Raw genomic sequence first — 15473 nt, forward strand, 5'->3', positions numbered from 1 at the left:
CAAAACAGTTCAAAAAGAAACAAGTTGAAGAAATACAGATTTCAAAGCAAGTCCACTGGAGATCTTCACTGTTTATCTAATTGTCTCTAGTTTCTTACCAAGTAGTTGTCCCCATCTTCACGCACATTAAATACATACTGCATATTATAGAATTAATCAAATAATTACAGGATGATGAAGGCTTTTTAGGTCTTTAAGATCTGACATTGGGGAAGACAATAACTACCATAGTGTCTCTTATTCTCTTCATAGTAGGTGTCCTTATCTTTACTTATGCTGAAATTGAACTTAAGAGACTAGACTAATATCACTCTGAACAGTGAATAATAGTATTGCTAGATTTTATATCACAATGCTACAGAATTAGCATTGGGTTTCGTAGTGTCTCTTCTTCAGAGTATCTGTTCATTACATCTTGCATTATATAATCTGTTGCTGTAAATAGTTTAAAAAATTCTCCCCATGTGTGAATTTCTACATGTATATCTATCTTCTCTGTATTATAGGGAAAAACAAATCATAACAAGACAACGAAATAGATTCTTAGAAAAACTTGCAATGAAAAAGACACATAAGACCACAATATTAGGTGATCTACCGTAGTTACTATGCTTTCTCCTGTTATTTTCAATAGACTTGTCCACATCATCAGGCTTAATATAGTTAAGCATAGTATTACATACTTATTTTTATAAAGGTGCAACTTTGAAAACATTGTAGGACTTGAGAGCAGTTAATAATCAAAACTGGTATGGATATCTTTTACATCTTGTCATCTTCAGAGTAGTTGCCTCTACTTTTAGGGTTGATACTATCAAGCATACCAAATTCAAATAAAATCAGCCAAGGCAAAATCGTGGTCTAACGAATGGGATTCAAATAAGATCAGTCATAGTAAGACTATAGTAAGTCATAGTAAGACTACTTAGTAATACAGGGTTTCAGTTTAAGTTAATAGGAATTAAGGATAGTTACCATGGTATAACCTGGTATTTTTGGGTCAGATGTCTGGGCCCTCAAAATCTGATATGAGTGGACAGACCGGAACAAATTAAATTCAAACTAAACAGAGCAATAAGACTACTGTGACTTTTAAATCCTGATATACTATTAACAGTGACCTCTGCCTTTTTTTATATAGTGTATCAAAGCTATCTATACTAACGATTATAGCTTACCGTCTCTGCCTCATGTCTGCTACTCCACTTTACTGCTATAATTTGTCCACCTTACTCCCTCATTCCATTGTCTGCCCCATTCATTGAGGCCTCCCTGCCACTGTTGCTGGAATCCTGGTATCCCTTCCTCTCTCTCTCTCTCTGGAATGTCCTTCTGCACTCTCTGTAGGGTTGGGTTGGTGGCCATGAACTCCCACAGTTCCTCCTTGTCTTGGAAACATCTTATTTCTCCATTAATTTTGAGAGAGAGTTTTTCTGGGTAGATCAGTCTTGATTGCAAATTATTTTCTTTCAGGGCTTGGAATATTTCCTCCCATTCCCTTCTCGATTTGAGAGTTTGTGTTGATAAGTCTGTTGTTATTTTGATAATTTTCCCATTATAGGTTATCTACTTCTTTTCCCTGGCTGCTTTTAGTATTCTGTTCTTTTAGTGGATTTCTGAAATCTTGATTATTATATGTCTGGGTGTAGATCTGTTTTGGTTGTAGGTAGCTGGAGTTCTGTATGCCTGATTTATCTGGATATCATTTCTTTTTCCTATGCTTGGAAAGTTTTCCTTTAATATATTTGTGAATATTCTTTGTATTTCATTTTTGGTTACTTCTGCTTCCTTGCTCACATGCTTTATTCTTAAGTTATGTATCCTTTTGTCATCTTCTAGCCTTTGAATTGTTTCTTTCTGGCTCCTAATTATTTTTAAGAGGTCTTTTCTTTCATGATCATATATCATAAATCTCTCTTCAAGTTTCAAAAGGCTAACTTGAGTTTCTGTCAAGGCATTTTGCCAGTGTTCAATGGGTTTTTAGTTTCCTGGTAATCTCTTTGGATCTGTTTCATGTATTCTAATTATGTTTAAATTCTTCTTCAGAAGTTTCTCTTTCTTTTCTGATTTCCTCCATTTTTCCATCTGTGTTCTCTTGGGAGGGGCTTATCATTTCTTTAATTAATCTTTTTATATCTTGCCTCACTTGGATCAGAAGTACAGTTTTAAATTCGTCTATGAGGTCATGAAGGTATTTCTTTATTTCGGCTGATGCTGTATCTAGTATTGGATGGTTACTGTGCTTGTTCTCTTTTGTGTTTACTTCTCCTGGGCTTATTTTCTCATGTTGGGCAGCTGGAGATTTTTTTTATTTCTATCTCTTGTCATGTTTCTGGTTTCTTTCAGACTGGAGTGTCATGGGGGTCTCTGGCCCTCTCCGTATTGCCTAGGGCCCCTCCGAAGCATATTGACTAGAGTTTTTGCTGCCCTCCCCAATTTGCTATTATCTGAGGTAGGCAAGGATGCAGGGACAGTGCAGGCTAGCCTGCAGCCTCTGTGCCAGTCAATCCACAAGTTAGGCTGTACCTTGTGGATGTCACAGAGTTGGGACTATTTTGTATCTTCTTATTGGGTCCCAACCAGAGGCGTGGTTCAGCCCCAGCAGATCCTGCCAGTTTTCTCTGCGCCAGGAGCAGCTGACTAATGTCACTGCGGCACAGGGCTCTGCCCAAATCCCAGCTGTCCTCCACCAGCAATTTTATTAATTTCTGCTGTGATCTTTATAATTTCCTTTCCTGTACTAGCTTTGGATTTATATTGTTCTTGTTTTTCTGGTACCTTGAGATGTATCATTAGGTTATTTGGGCCCACCCCATTTTTCTGATTTGTATATTTGCAACTACAAATTTTCCTATTAGGATTATTTTAATTGTATCCTGTAGTTTCTGGTATGTGGTACTGGTATTACTGGTGTTTGATTCTAGAAGCTGTCTAATTTTTTTCCTTGACTTTTTTCTGTTGTGATTCATTGATTACCCAAGAGTATATTATTAATTTTCATGTGTTTGCATAATTTCAGTGGCTTCTCATTTGCTTCTAGTTTCATTACACCATGGCTTGATCATATCCATAGGATAGTTTCAATTCCTTTATATCTCCTTATGCCTTTTTAATGGAGTAGTATGTGATCTATTTTAGAGAAAGTTTTATATACTGCTAAGAAAATATGTATTATGTTGTTGGGTAGAATATTCTGTAGATAACACTAAGTCCATTTGTTTGAAAGTTTAGTTAAGCTCAGATGCTTCTTTGGTGATTTATTTCTAGTTGATGATTTTTCTAGTTGATTTATTTGTGATTAGGGGTATTGAGGTTCCCAACTATTATTGTGTTGAAGTTTATCTGCCTTCCAATGTAAATTAATATTTGTTTTATCAAGTTGAGTTTGCTGGTGTTTTGGTACATATAATTCATAATTGTTATCTCTTTCTGTACTATTAGTACCTTAATCAATATGCAGTGACTCTTTGTTTGCCTTTTCTGATCAATTTTGGCTTGAAGCCCAATTTGTCTGAAAATAGAATAGCCGCATAACCATTCTTGCTTATTTTTAACACTCCTGCATTTTGGGGTGTTTTGTTTGTTTTATTGTTTTATGACATAGGGTTTTGCTATGTAGTTCAGGCTGACCTTGAATTCACTGTGTAGCCCAGGCTAGCCTTAAATTTGCAGCAATCCTCTTGCCTCAGCCTACTGAGTGCTGGGATTACAGGAGTGTGCCACCACTCCTGGCCTCCCTCATTTTCTAAATAGTGTTCTTTGAAGAACAAAAGTTTTAAATCTTGATGAAGTCAAATTTATTTTTTTCTTTTGTTGCTTATGCTTTTAGTGCCATATCTTAAGTCGCAAAGAAATCCAAGTCGCAAAGATTTGGTCTCATTTTTTCTGTTAGACTTGTATAATTTTGGCTATTAGGTTTAGGTCTTCGATAGATGTTTAAATAAGTATCTGTATGCAGTGTGGAAAGCCCAACTTCATCCATTTGGTGTGGCTGAGCAGTTGTCCCAACCACACACAGTCACGTGACTGAGCCTCAGAGATGAGATGTTGCATGGCTTGCGGGGCTGGGAGGGAAATGCAGCACTGACCCCATGGTGTTTCAGCCTGCCTATCTGCACAGGGACAAATGTTGATTGTTGGTAAGCAGGCATGTAAGTTTTCTGGCATAATTATTAAACTAGGGCTTCTTTGATTTTGTATAATGATTTAATAAACTAAAATAGTTTTTTTGCAGCTGCAAGAAAGGAAAAATGTATCATAGTTTTCCTCATGATTTGTAATTATATTCACAAGATTGCTAATTCTGAAAAAATAAATGGTTACTTATTCATTAGTTTTTTAGAATGTATAGAGTTGCAACAAGGCCTGAGCTCAAAGGAAAATGAAAAAGTCTCTTAACTAGACTTTTATAAGACCACTCTTCCCAGAGAAAAATATCCTTTGCTTCACATTCACACCCTATTCTCGTTACTGATTTTTGGCAGAATGTACATTTGTGAGCAAATGTTTTCATGTATGAACCACACAAAGTATAAAATCAGATAAAAAATAATTGAGAACTCACTAAATCATAACCACTCCCATTGAACCAGGCATTGATACATTAATTTCACACAAACATCAGTATCCCACTAGTTCCTGTTACCCTCTTTTCAATGTTATAATTAAAGTATTTTAAAGGAAGTTTTTTGCTTGTATGCATTCATTATGTATTTTATGTGGGACCCATGAAAGTTCTTCTTCATTCAGTATGACCCACATAAGCCGGAAGCCATGTATTGCTCCTTTACCACCTTCTCACTCAAAGATTAGTTTAGGAGTCTTCAAACTTGAGTCCAGTAGTTTTCGGACTTAAAGCTTAATACCATATAAAACTCAAGACACTTAGCTTTGGTGGCACCCACCTGTACTCTGAGCACTTGGGAGGCTGAGGCAGAAGGATCACTGCAAGTTCAAGGCCAGCTGGGGCTACATAATGAGTTGAAGACAAGCTTCAACTATATAGTGAGACTCTGGCTCAAGATGCTTAGCTTCAGAAGTCTTACTGTTTACCTGTGAAGTCATGAGGATCAAATAAACAGCACATTAAATTCTTTTTAAGCTACAAATCATTGTATAAATGTTTGTTATAAAAACTATTTGCCTGTTATTTTCATAAGTGTCTCCTCTTTGTGTTCCAGGCAGAACTCAAAAGCTTAATGGACAACGCTCCTTCCTCCTTTGAATTTGCTAAAGAACTCATCAGGCACAATCTGGTGAATAACGTTTTCCTGGCTTGCTTGACTTTAGTCCTTCTCCGCTTTGGTACACAACACTGAGATTGGGAAAATGAGTAGGAGATGCCCCAGCAGATCTCCCATTCCAAGGGACACCTCCTGATAGTGCAGGACAGGAAATGGATTTAATGTGTCATCCCTTTCCTTAGGAAAGACCTTACTGGAGGCATGGATATCACATTTGGGAAGATACACAAGACAGTGTATATAGCAAGGACAAAGGAAAATATCCTATGAGTTAGAATAGTAAGGGGTAGTTTTTGGCCTTTCAAAGGTGGCCAAAATTTAGAGGCCTCATTTTAGTCTAGGATATGGAGCTAGAATGTGTGAAGACTCGTGTGCAGGCTGATTTTACCGAGCAGCAGACACACTAAGGAGTGGAGAGGAGAGAGAGGGATGGGTTAGGTGTGTAGACACAGTGATGGCAGCTGCTGGCTTGAAGGCCAGGTGGTGTCTGACTCAGCAGGTAATGCAGGGAGGTGTAGAGAAGCTGCTTTGCACTCAGGATTCTTGGGCACATCGTCTCCATTGCTGATGCAGCTTTCCCAGCTAGCACGGTGACAGTAACTGTACCTTTTGCTCCTGTTTCTTTAGCACCACGCCTGCCAGTACCCCAAGTGGAAACCATGACTGCTGTAGACCCTCCCTCCCCTTCCTCTTTCATTGTATCTTAGAATCTTAAGTCTTAAACTCTAGGAGTTGTTTCTTGGCCTTATATCATGTTGATTGGTCCCTTCTCCATGTTGAGCCTCCATCCTTGATGAAGTTCTATTTGGATAGTTTCTATGATGGGCTCCGGCTTGTAACCTTTTTATTTTTAATCTGGTTTCTAAATCAAGGCTGGAGTGTTTTATGGAGAATGATATGTATTGTACTCGGGGGTTGTACACAGAGAACAATTAGGATTAGGACATGGAGTTTATAATATTTTTATAATGGTCACCGGGAGTTAACACAGGAAAATGCAAGAAATCTATCCGCAACACCAAAGACATAGATTATTTAGTCAAGAGCCTAAACCCCACGGCAATGTCCCACATGAGTGCAAATAAAAACCCAGAACTCAGGACAGTGCCTCCCGTGAGTCCAACTGGAGGTCCAGAGCCCACAAGAAGGACTCACACCAGTCTCTTTTATGGATCCGTGCCGGGAAGACCCAAGGGTCAGCAGTGGAAGCCAGAAAGTCTATGCCAGCAGGATGAAGGAGCTGTGCTAGTGGGATGAGGGTTCTACACTAGAGCTGAGAAGTCACACACTCACAACAAGGACCAGAGCTATCCTGAAAGGCACCACAGCCGTCCTCAGCGACACAGAGGCCCCGAGCTCCTCTGACAACAAGCACAGTCGGGTATGTGCCAGGAAGCAGCGTGAGGAGTTCATCTTGGAGACCAAGCAGCACATGTATTCCCCGCCGGAGCCAGGAAGCAATGCTCGATGTGAAGACCAGAGCTTCTCCAAGAGAACCAAAAGCTCAGACAGCAACTCGTAGGAGAACCCACAGTGCCTCCTTAATGCCTCAACCCTCCAACACCTCCTTTCTTCTCCACCTATTTATCCTGGCAACTTTCCTCAGGTGGAGCATCTTCACTCAATGCCATGGTGATGTAATCCAGCTGGCGTTAAGTTGACCACCAGTTCTTAACCCGTAACAGTATGTTAGGAGTGTAAGCCAGAATAGAGATCAATTTGAACACAGGTCAAGGAGTTGTCTTAGGAGGCACAGCAAGTAAATATGGAAGATTGAAACTGCTGAATTTCTAATAAATATTGAAGAAAGAATTAAAACAGTGAAAACTATAGTTCCAAAAAAGTGTCTATGTTCAGGTGGCTGGAGGAAGGAAAATAAGCAAAGGAGAGAAGAAAGGGCAGACAATTGGAGGTGCTTAGATGATGTGATGGTGTTAGAGCTGCACATTTTCATCACCTGTGAGGCTCTGTGAAGCTAACATGGACTCCACTCCCATGCATATGTATATATATATATATATATATATTTTTTTTTTTTTTTTTATAATGAGGGGGAGCAGCAAGGTTTTCCTGTTTCTCCCAGGCTGTCCTTGAACTCTTGGGCTCAGGTGACCCTCCTTCCTCAGCCTCCTGTGTAGCTGGGACTATAGGTGCACACAGCCTCACCTGGTCTTCCAGGACCTTTCCTTAAAAGCTTCCTAGGTGTAGGGCTGGGGATTTAGCTCAGCGGCATAAGAATCTGCCTTGCAAGCATGCAGTTATGAGTTCAATCCCTGGTACCGATTAAAAAAAAAAAAGCTTCCTAGGTGTATGTAATGTACAGCTCAAGGTAAAGAAACTCTGTGTGTGTGTGTGTGTACAGGGCTGAAGAAGCATATCAAATAGTTAATGAGTATCAGCTTTGGAGAAGGGATGAAAGAGAAAAGTAAGAGTCTGACGTTGTGTAAGTGGTCGTTAAGAATATCAAATTTTGAGCCAGGAGTGATGGCACATGCCTGTGATCCCAGCACTCTGGAAGGCTGAGGCAGGAAATCACAGGTTTGGGCCTACCCTGGGCAATTCAGCACCTATCTCAAAATTTAAAGAAAAATTTTTTAAAGGCTAGAGTCATGGCTCAGTGTGAAGGCCCAGGATGCAATCCCCAGTACCACACACACAAAATAAACTTTTGAAGTCAGAGTTGAGGTCAAATTCACATTATCATGGACTAGCTCTATAATGTCAAGATCACTAACACTGCTGAGTATCAGTGTTCCCATGTTGAAGAATAAGGAAAATTAAAATCCCCTTCTTTTTTGTTTTTTGTTTGTTTTTTATACTAAAGATTGAGCCCAGGATTTTCATACTGAACTGTATCACCAGCCCTTTTAAATTTATTATTATTATTATTATTTTAGGCAGGGTCTCACTAAGTTACCCAGGCTCTGATCAAGCCTGTGATCCTTCTGTCTCAGTTTCCCCGAGTGCTGAGATTATAGATACGCAAACTCCTGGCCTCTGTCGTTTTGGGAATTCAGATTGTGTAAGGTGCCTAGCAAATAGAAATTGAGTACTCTTTATCTGAAATGCTTAGGGCTAGAAATATTTCAGGTATTGAAATGTTTGTATTTGCCTAATGAGATATCCTGGGGAAAGCCCCAAGTCTAAACATGAAATTAACTTGTGTTTCCTATGTACCGCATACATATATATGGTCTGCAAGTATTTTACCTGTTTCTAGTGAGCTTGTGTTTAAACTGCAGTCTGCCACATGAAATCATGTGAGGAATTTGCAGCACTGAAAAACTTTCAGATTTTGGAGCACTTTGGATTTTTGGATTAGCGATTCATTTAGTAAATGTTGGTGTTATTGTTGTAGACAACAGTCTCAGAACTGCAAGAAGAGAGAAAAGTCCTTTGAATTTGGTCACAAAGACTGATTTGTGGCTTGTGATAGTAAACTGACTCATACACTGACAGCCAAGGCCAATTTCTTGGGAGGTTAAGGAGTGAGAGGATGGGAAGAAGTTAGAAGCAGTGAGCCACCTACTTTTGAAGTGTAGCTTTGAAACCAAGGAGAAAAAGTGAGCGCACTATCGAGAGGGGCTAGGGGGTCAGGGGCAAGATTTTCTGAGAGAACACAAACTCTTGTGTGTATTCAGAGTTGAGAAGTAGGACTGGTGCTTCAGAAGATGAAAGATGCAGCGACTGATGGAGAGACAAAGTCCAGACGGAGTCAGAAGTCCTGGGATGAAGGAGATGGAAGGAATTAACTTTGGCAAAAGAAGGGGGTGTGGCAAACAGAAACCAAAAAATATGATCCAAATAGATAATCTGAGGTAGAAAGAAAAGACTATGCGGCTCAGGCCTGCTGGCCTTGATTTCCATGTATTTGTTTGTGAAAATCTACTGTGTGCCAGATACCTTCCTGGGCCCTAGAAATATAGCATGCAAAACCAATTTGTCTAGCCAGGCATGATGGCACACACCTGTAATCCAGAACTTGGGAGGCCGAGGCAGGAAGATCACTGAGTTTGAGGCCAACCTGGACTACATAATGAGTTTAATGCCAGCCTGAACTCCTTAGACCCTGTCTCAAAAAAACAGAAAAAGAAAAAAATCCAATTGTCCTTTTATGGATTTTGGGTTTTCTTTGTAGCATGTATTATCACCTGACCACATATGTTTATTTTTTGAAGGTCTCTCTGCACTTGCACTGTCTGTGTGGCGACAGAGAAGCCCAGTGCTCATTAGAGTAGCAGGCATAGCGTAGATGCTAACAGGTGTTCACCAAATTAACAAAGTCAAATATTACCCACTGTGTGCCCCACACGGAGCCCACTCTAACTCACTTAATCCTCGTAAGTAGTCTAATGCCACAGATAAAGAGGAAGCAGGCTCAGAAAGGCTGTGCGCATTGCATTGCAGAGGATTTTTGCTTTGTTCTGTAGTGCTGAGAACAGAATCCTTATGGAGCTTTTGATGTCGGTATAGAGAAGAATTTTATTCATTGTTGGATACTTTAAGAGTTTTTCTGAGCTAGGGATATGGCTAAGAGGTACAGCATATGCCTAGCATGCACAAGGCCTTGGTTTCAATACTTAACAAAATAATAGTAATGATATTAATAATAAAGTTCTCTACAGTTCTTATGACGAGAAAAGGAAATGTTTGCAATAAGAATTATACCATTGTTCTATTTCTTTCCTTGGGTCTTTTTTTTTTTTTTTTTTTTTTAGTTGTTTTGAGGCAGGACCTCACTATATAAGCCAGGCTGGCCTTGAACTCACAGCAGTCCTCCTGCCTCAGCCTCCCAAATTATAGGTGTGCACCACCACACTCAGTTTTTATTGTTTCTTGTACTTACTGTAATTTACACAAGTTTTCTTTCAGTGAGATCTTGTATACATGAAGAATATCAAAAATATATTCACCCTTTAAAAATAACTGGATGACTACCATGTTAAAAATAACTGGATGACAACCATATTTTGGTGGGTATAACATAAACAGATGAATGAGGAAATCCAGAGCTAAAGGAAGCAGTGTGCTAGATGGAGTGTCACAGGCTTGTAATTCCAGCTACTTGTGAGGATCACAAGTTCAAGGCCAATCTGAGCAACTTCTAGAGACCCTGTCATAACAATAAAAAAAAAAAAATGTCTAGAGATGGAGCCCAGCTGATTCCCAGAGCCATTTTAGTTTGGTGTCATGAACCCAGTTATACGTGGTAGCCCTCCAAGCATTTCCACTAATAAAGTGTACACACCTACTGTGGCAATAACGTAACTTCTCTGTCTTAGGTTGTCTTCCGAGGGGGTGAAGGGGCTCTGCAGGTTTTACCTCCCCTGGTGGATGTCATTCCAGAAGCGAGGCTGAACTTGGTGATTTACTACCTACGTCAGGGTGAGAAGCCACTGTCTTGGTCCTATTATAATGGCATATTTGGGGATCTTTAATCTGATAAATCATTATAGGATGATTGAAATCTGATTGAAAAACTTGCTTAACTTTTAAATTCCATTATATTTACAAAGATGTATTTTCCACAGGTTCTCATAGGACAATAGGCTCCTTGGTGATTACGTGTTGTGCCTTTTATCTTTATCTTCTTTCCTCTTATGTTACTACCTACCTTTTCCGTTTTTCTTTTTTCCTCTGTCCTTTGCTTTCTGCCCATTCCTTTTTGATTTTTCCATTGTTTTCTTCCCTTTGTGTTTCTTCTTCATTTTTCTTGCTTCTCCTTATATATAATGTACACCCATGTTTTGTGTATGTGTGCATTTGTGCGTGCATGCATGTGTGTGTGTGGTTTTTGAGACCAGGTCTGTGGTTTAGACTGTCCTTAAACTCACTATGTAGTGCAGGCAGGCCTTGAGCTCATGGTGAATCTCCTGCCTCAGGCTCCTAAATGCTGGGAATAGCAACATACCCAGATCACTTTCTTTTCCAATTTTTTTTTTTATTATTTAAAGAGAATGAAACTGAAGGGGGGAAAAAAGGGTAGAAATAATACAAAATTACAGAAAAATAAACAGTAAGAAATCACTAGTTGATAAGTTACATATTGTCATCTTAGAAATAGTTGTTCTGGTTACAAAATTAGAGCATACAAAGTGACATTCAAATAGTGACACTGCCAACAGTTCTGCTCAATGATCCAACAAAAACTTAGTAATATGGTTATCAGTCCTACACACTTGTTTTTTATTTTAAATAGGGTAAGATTAAACATATCAAAACAGAACAAAACAGTTCAAAAAGAAACAATTTATATTGTTTAATTGTTAAACAGATTTCAAAGCAAGTCCACTGGAGATCTTAACTATATCTCATTGTCTCTAGTTTTCTTCCAAATAATTGTCCCCATCTTCGCACACATTGAATACATACTGCATATTATAGAACTAAGAAATCATTATAGGATGATGAAGGCTTTTTAGGTCTTCAAGATCTGACATTGGGGAACTCAATAATGACTACCATAATGTCTCTCTTTCTCTTCATAGTAGCTGTCCTTATCTTTTTGTATGTTGAAATTGAACTTAAGAGACTAGACTAATATCACTCTGAACAGTGAATAATAGTATTGCTAGATTTTATGTCATAATGTTACAGAATTAGCATTGGGTTTCGTAGTGTCTCCTCTTCTTCAGGGTATCTGTTCATTACATCTTGCATTATATCATCTGTTCCCGTAAATAGTTTAAAAAATTCTTCCCATGTGTGAATTTCTACATGTATATCTATCTCTCTGTATTATGGGGAAAAACAGAGCATAACAAGACAACAAAAAAAATTCCTAGAAAAGCATGCAATGAAAAAGACACATAAGACCACAATATTAGGTGATCTACCATAGTTACTAAGCTTTCTCTTGTTATTTTCAATAGATTTGTCCACATCATCAGGCTTAATATAGTTAAGCATAGTATTACATAGCTATTTTTATAAAAACACAACTTTGAAAGCATTGTAGGACTTAAGAGCAGTTAATAATCAAAACCAGTATGGATATCTTTTACATCTTGTCATCTTCAGAGTAGTTGCCTACTTTTAGACTTGATACTATTAAGCATACCAAATTTGAATAAAATCAGCCAAGGCAAAACCACGGTCTAACAAACCAGATTCAAATAAGATCAGTCATAGTAAGACAATGTAAGTAATACAGGGTTTCAAATTAAGTTAATAGGAAATTAAGAATAGTTACCATGGTATAACCTGCTATTTTTGGGTTAGATGTCTGTGCCCTCAAATCTGATATGAGTGGACAGACCGGAACAAAATATAATCAAACTAAACAGAGCGATAAGACTACTGTGACTTTTAAATCCTGATAAACTATTAACAATGTCCTCTGCCTTCCTTTTTTAGGCTATTTTTCACCTTTCCCCTTCTCAGGATGCTTTGTATGTTTTAGGTCTCACTAGCCCCTTTAGTTTTTAGAATAGGGGGCCAGCCTGTTGTCTATCTGAGTGTTGCTGAACCTTTCTACCCCTGAGCTTGATCTTGAGCTGTACTCCTTTACTCACTAAAGTCATAGGGTTCGCCTTCCTTCCAGCTGTGTAGTTCAACACTGCCCAAAAGTATCATAGCTTTCCAGTTTATCTGCGGCTGCTGGATGAGTTGTCCCTATTTCTCTCTGGTTTCCTGTCACATATAGCTTTGCTTTCTCATCTTTGTTTTTGTCTTTTTCCTTTTTATTGGTACCGGGGATCGAACTCACGACTGCCTGCTTGCAAGGCAGGCTCTTATGCCACTGAGCTAAATCCCCAGCCCCGTTTTCTCATCTTTGACTTTCAGTTTATTAACCCTCCTTTGGGTTCAGTTTATTTCCCATTCAGAGCATCTCGATAGAGCCTGCCTCCTAATCTACTCTGCCTGTTTTTTTTAATTTTAGTGTATCAAGCCTATCTGTATTAAAGATTATAGCTTACCGTCTCTGCCTCATGTCTGCTATTCCACTTTACTGCTATAATTTGTCCACCTTACTCTCTCATTCCACTGTCTGCCCCATTCATTGAGGCCTCTCTGCCACTGTTGCTGGAATCCTGGTATCCCTTCCTCTCTCTCTCTCTCTGGAATGTCCTTCTGCACTCTCTGTAGGGTTGGGTTGGTGGCCATGAACTCCCACAGTTCCTCCTTGTCTTGGAAACATCTTATTTCTCCATTAATTTTGAGAGAGAGTTTTTCTGGGTACAACAGTCTTGGTTGCAAATTATTTTCTTTCAGGGCTTGGAATATTTCCTCCCATTCCCTTCTCAATTTGAGAGTTTGTGTTGATAAATCTGTTGCTATTTTGATAATTTTTCCATTGTAGGTAATCTGCTTCTTTTCCCTGGCTGCTTTTAGTATTCTGTTCTTTTGGTGGATTTCTGGAATCTTGATTATTATATGTCTGGGTGTAGATCTGTTTTGGTTGTAGATGGCTGGAGTTCTGAATGCTTCATTTATCTGGATATCATTTCTTTTTCCTATGCTTGGGAAGTTTTCCTTTAATATATCTGTGAATATTCTTTATATTTCATTTTTGGTTACTCCTGCTTCCTCACTCACATGCTTTATTCTTAAGTTATGTATCCTTTTGTCATCTTCTAGCCTTTGAATTGTTTCTTTCTGGCTCCTCATTATTTCTAAGAGGTCTTTTATTTCAGTGATCATATATCATAAATCTCTCTTCAAGTTTCAAAAGGCTAACTTGAGTTTCTGTCAAGGCATTTTACCAGTTTTCAATGGAGTTTTTAGTTTCCTGGTAATCTCTTTGGATCTGTTTCATGTATTCTAGATTATGTTTAAATTCTTCATCAGAGGTTTCTCTTTCTTTTCTGATTTCTTCCGTTCTTCCATCTGTGTTCTCTTGGGAGGGGCTTATCATTTCTTTAATTAATCTTTTTATATCTTGCCTCACTTGGATCAGAAGTATAGTTTTAAATTCATCTATGAGGTCATGAAGATATTTCTTTATTTCGGCTAATGCTGTGTCTAGTATTGGGTGGTTTCTGCACTGGTTCTCTTCTGTATTTACTTCTCCTGGGCTTTTTTCCCAGGTTTAACAGCTGGAGATTTTTTTTATTTCTATCTCTTGTCATGTTTCTGGTTTCTTTCAGACTGGTGTGTCCTGGGTGTCTCCGGCCCTCTCCATATTGCTTAGGGTCTTCCCGAAGCGTGCTGACTAGAGTTTTTGCTGCCCTCCCCAATTTGCTGTTATCTGTGTACACACAGGGATGTAGGGACAACGCAGGCTAGCCTCGAGCCTCTGAGCCAGACAATCTGCAAGTTAGGTGTACCTCGTAGACGTCACAGAGTCGCGATAATTTTGTACCTGCTTATTGGGTCCCAACCAGAGGCGTAGCTCAGCCCCAGCAGACCCTGTCAGTTCTCTCTGCACCAGGGGCAACTGACTGATGTCAACTGCAGCATCGGGCTCTGCCCAACTCCAAGATGTCCTCCACCCAGTGACAGCAGCCGTGGGACCCAGTCCCTGGCACTCACCGGGAATCAATGCAGATCTTCCTCTTGGGTCCACTGCACACTGCGCTGCGTGTCTTAACTGTGTTCCCAGCACAGTGTGGATGGGTCAGAAAACTGCATGGTGTCTGGCTTCAGAGCCCAGGAGCTTCTTGCAGTCTCCTCTGGCACAGCCAAGTGGCTCTGCCTGCTTCATGGGGTCCCAGGTCCCAATTTCTAGCAGTCACTGAGAGCCAAAATAGCTCTTCTCCTTGGATCCACTGCTCACTACACTGTGTCCTCCCATTAAGGGCCCAGGATTCACCGACTCCGGTTATCAGCAGCCACAGGCTCAGCATGACCTTGGATCCTCCGGGCACGCCTAGTACAGCGTGGAAGGGGTTTCATTGAGCTCACCAGGCTTCAGCTTTCCACCTGCGCTTTTAAAAACCTTCCTCTTCCTACTTTTATTTTTCCCTTCAGTTACTGCCTTGGTTAATAAGAATTGTTATCCATTCGTCTGGCCCTCTCCATCTTGTCATATTCTAGCATCTGATCTGATTTCTCTGCAGAGACTCTGCACCCAGCCCCTTAGCAAGTCAACATTTTTTTCTCTCAGATCATTTTCTTATCTTTTATTTTTACTTTTTTTTTTTTTTTTGGTGGTACCAGGAATCGAACTCAGGACCTTATGTTTGCCAGGCAAGCTCTTATGCTGCTGAGCTGTATCCCTGGCCTCTATCTTTTGTTTTTAATCATCACCTTTTTCTATTTGTTTTAGTTGTCTGCCTTTCTGCTTGT

General features: G+C 39.5%; 1 protein-coding gene across 3 annotated transcripts in view; it reads left to right on the plus strand.

The window, feature by feature from the left end:
* The window catches only part of Ift56 (intraflagellar transport 56), a 54340-nt gene that overhangs the window by 19179 nt on the left and 19688 nt on the right, over positions 1-15473 (plus strand). For all 3 annotated transcript variants that reach the window (XM_003475506.5, XM_063250567.1, XM_063250568.1), the window contains 2 exons: positions 5181-5255; positions 10526-10628. In XM_003475506.5, coding sequence (XP_003475554.2) covers positions 5181-5255; positions 10526-10628 — 178 coding nt within the window. The remainder of the gene's footprint in view (positions 1-5180; positions 5256-10525; positions 10629-15473) is intronic.

The sequence above is a fragment of the Cavia porcellus genome, unplaced genomic scaffold (assembly GCF_034190915.1).
Source record: "Cavia porcellus strain 051 isolate PalLab524CR breed Dunkin Hartley unplaced genomic scaffold, mCavPor4.1 scaffold_6, whole genome shotgun sequence".
In the NCBI taxonomy this organism is placed as follows: domain Eukaryota; kingdom Metazoa; phylum Chordata; class Mammalia; order Rodentia; family Caviidae; genus Cavia; species Cavia porcellus.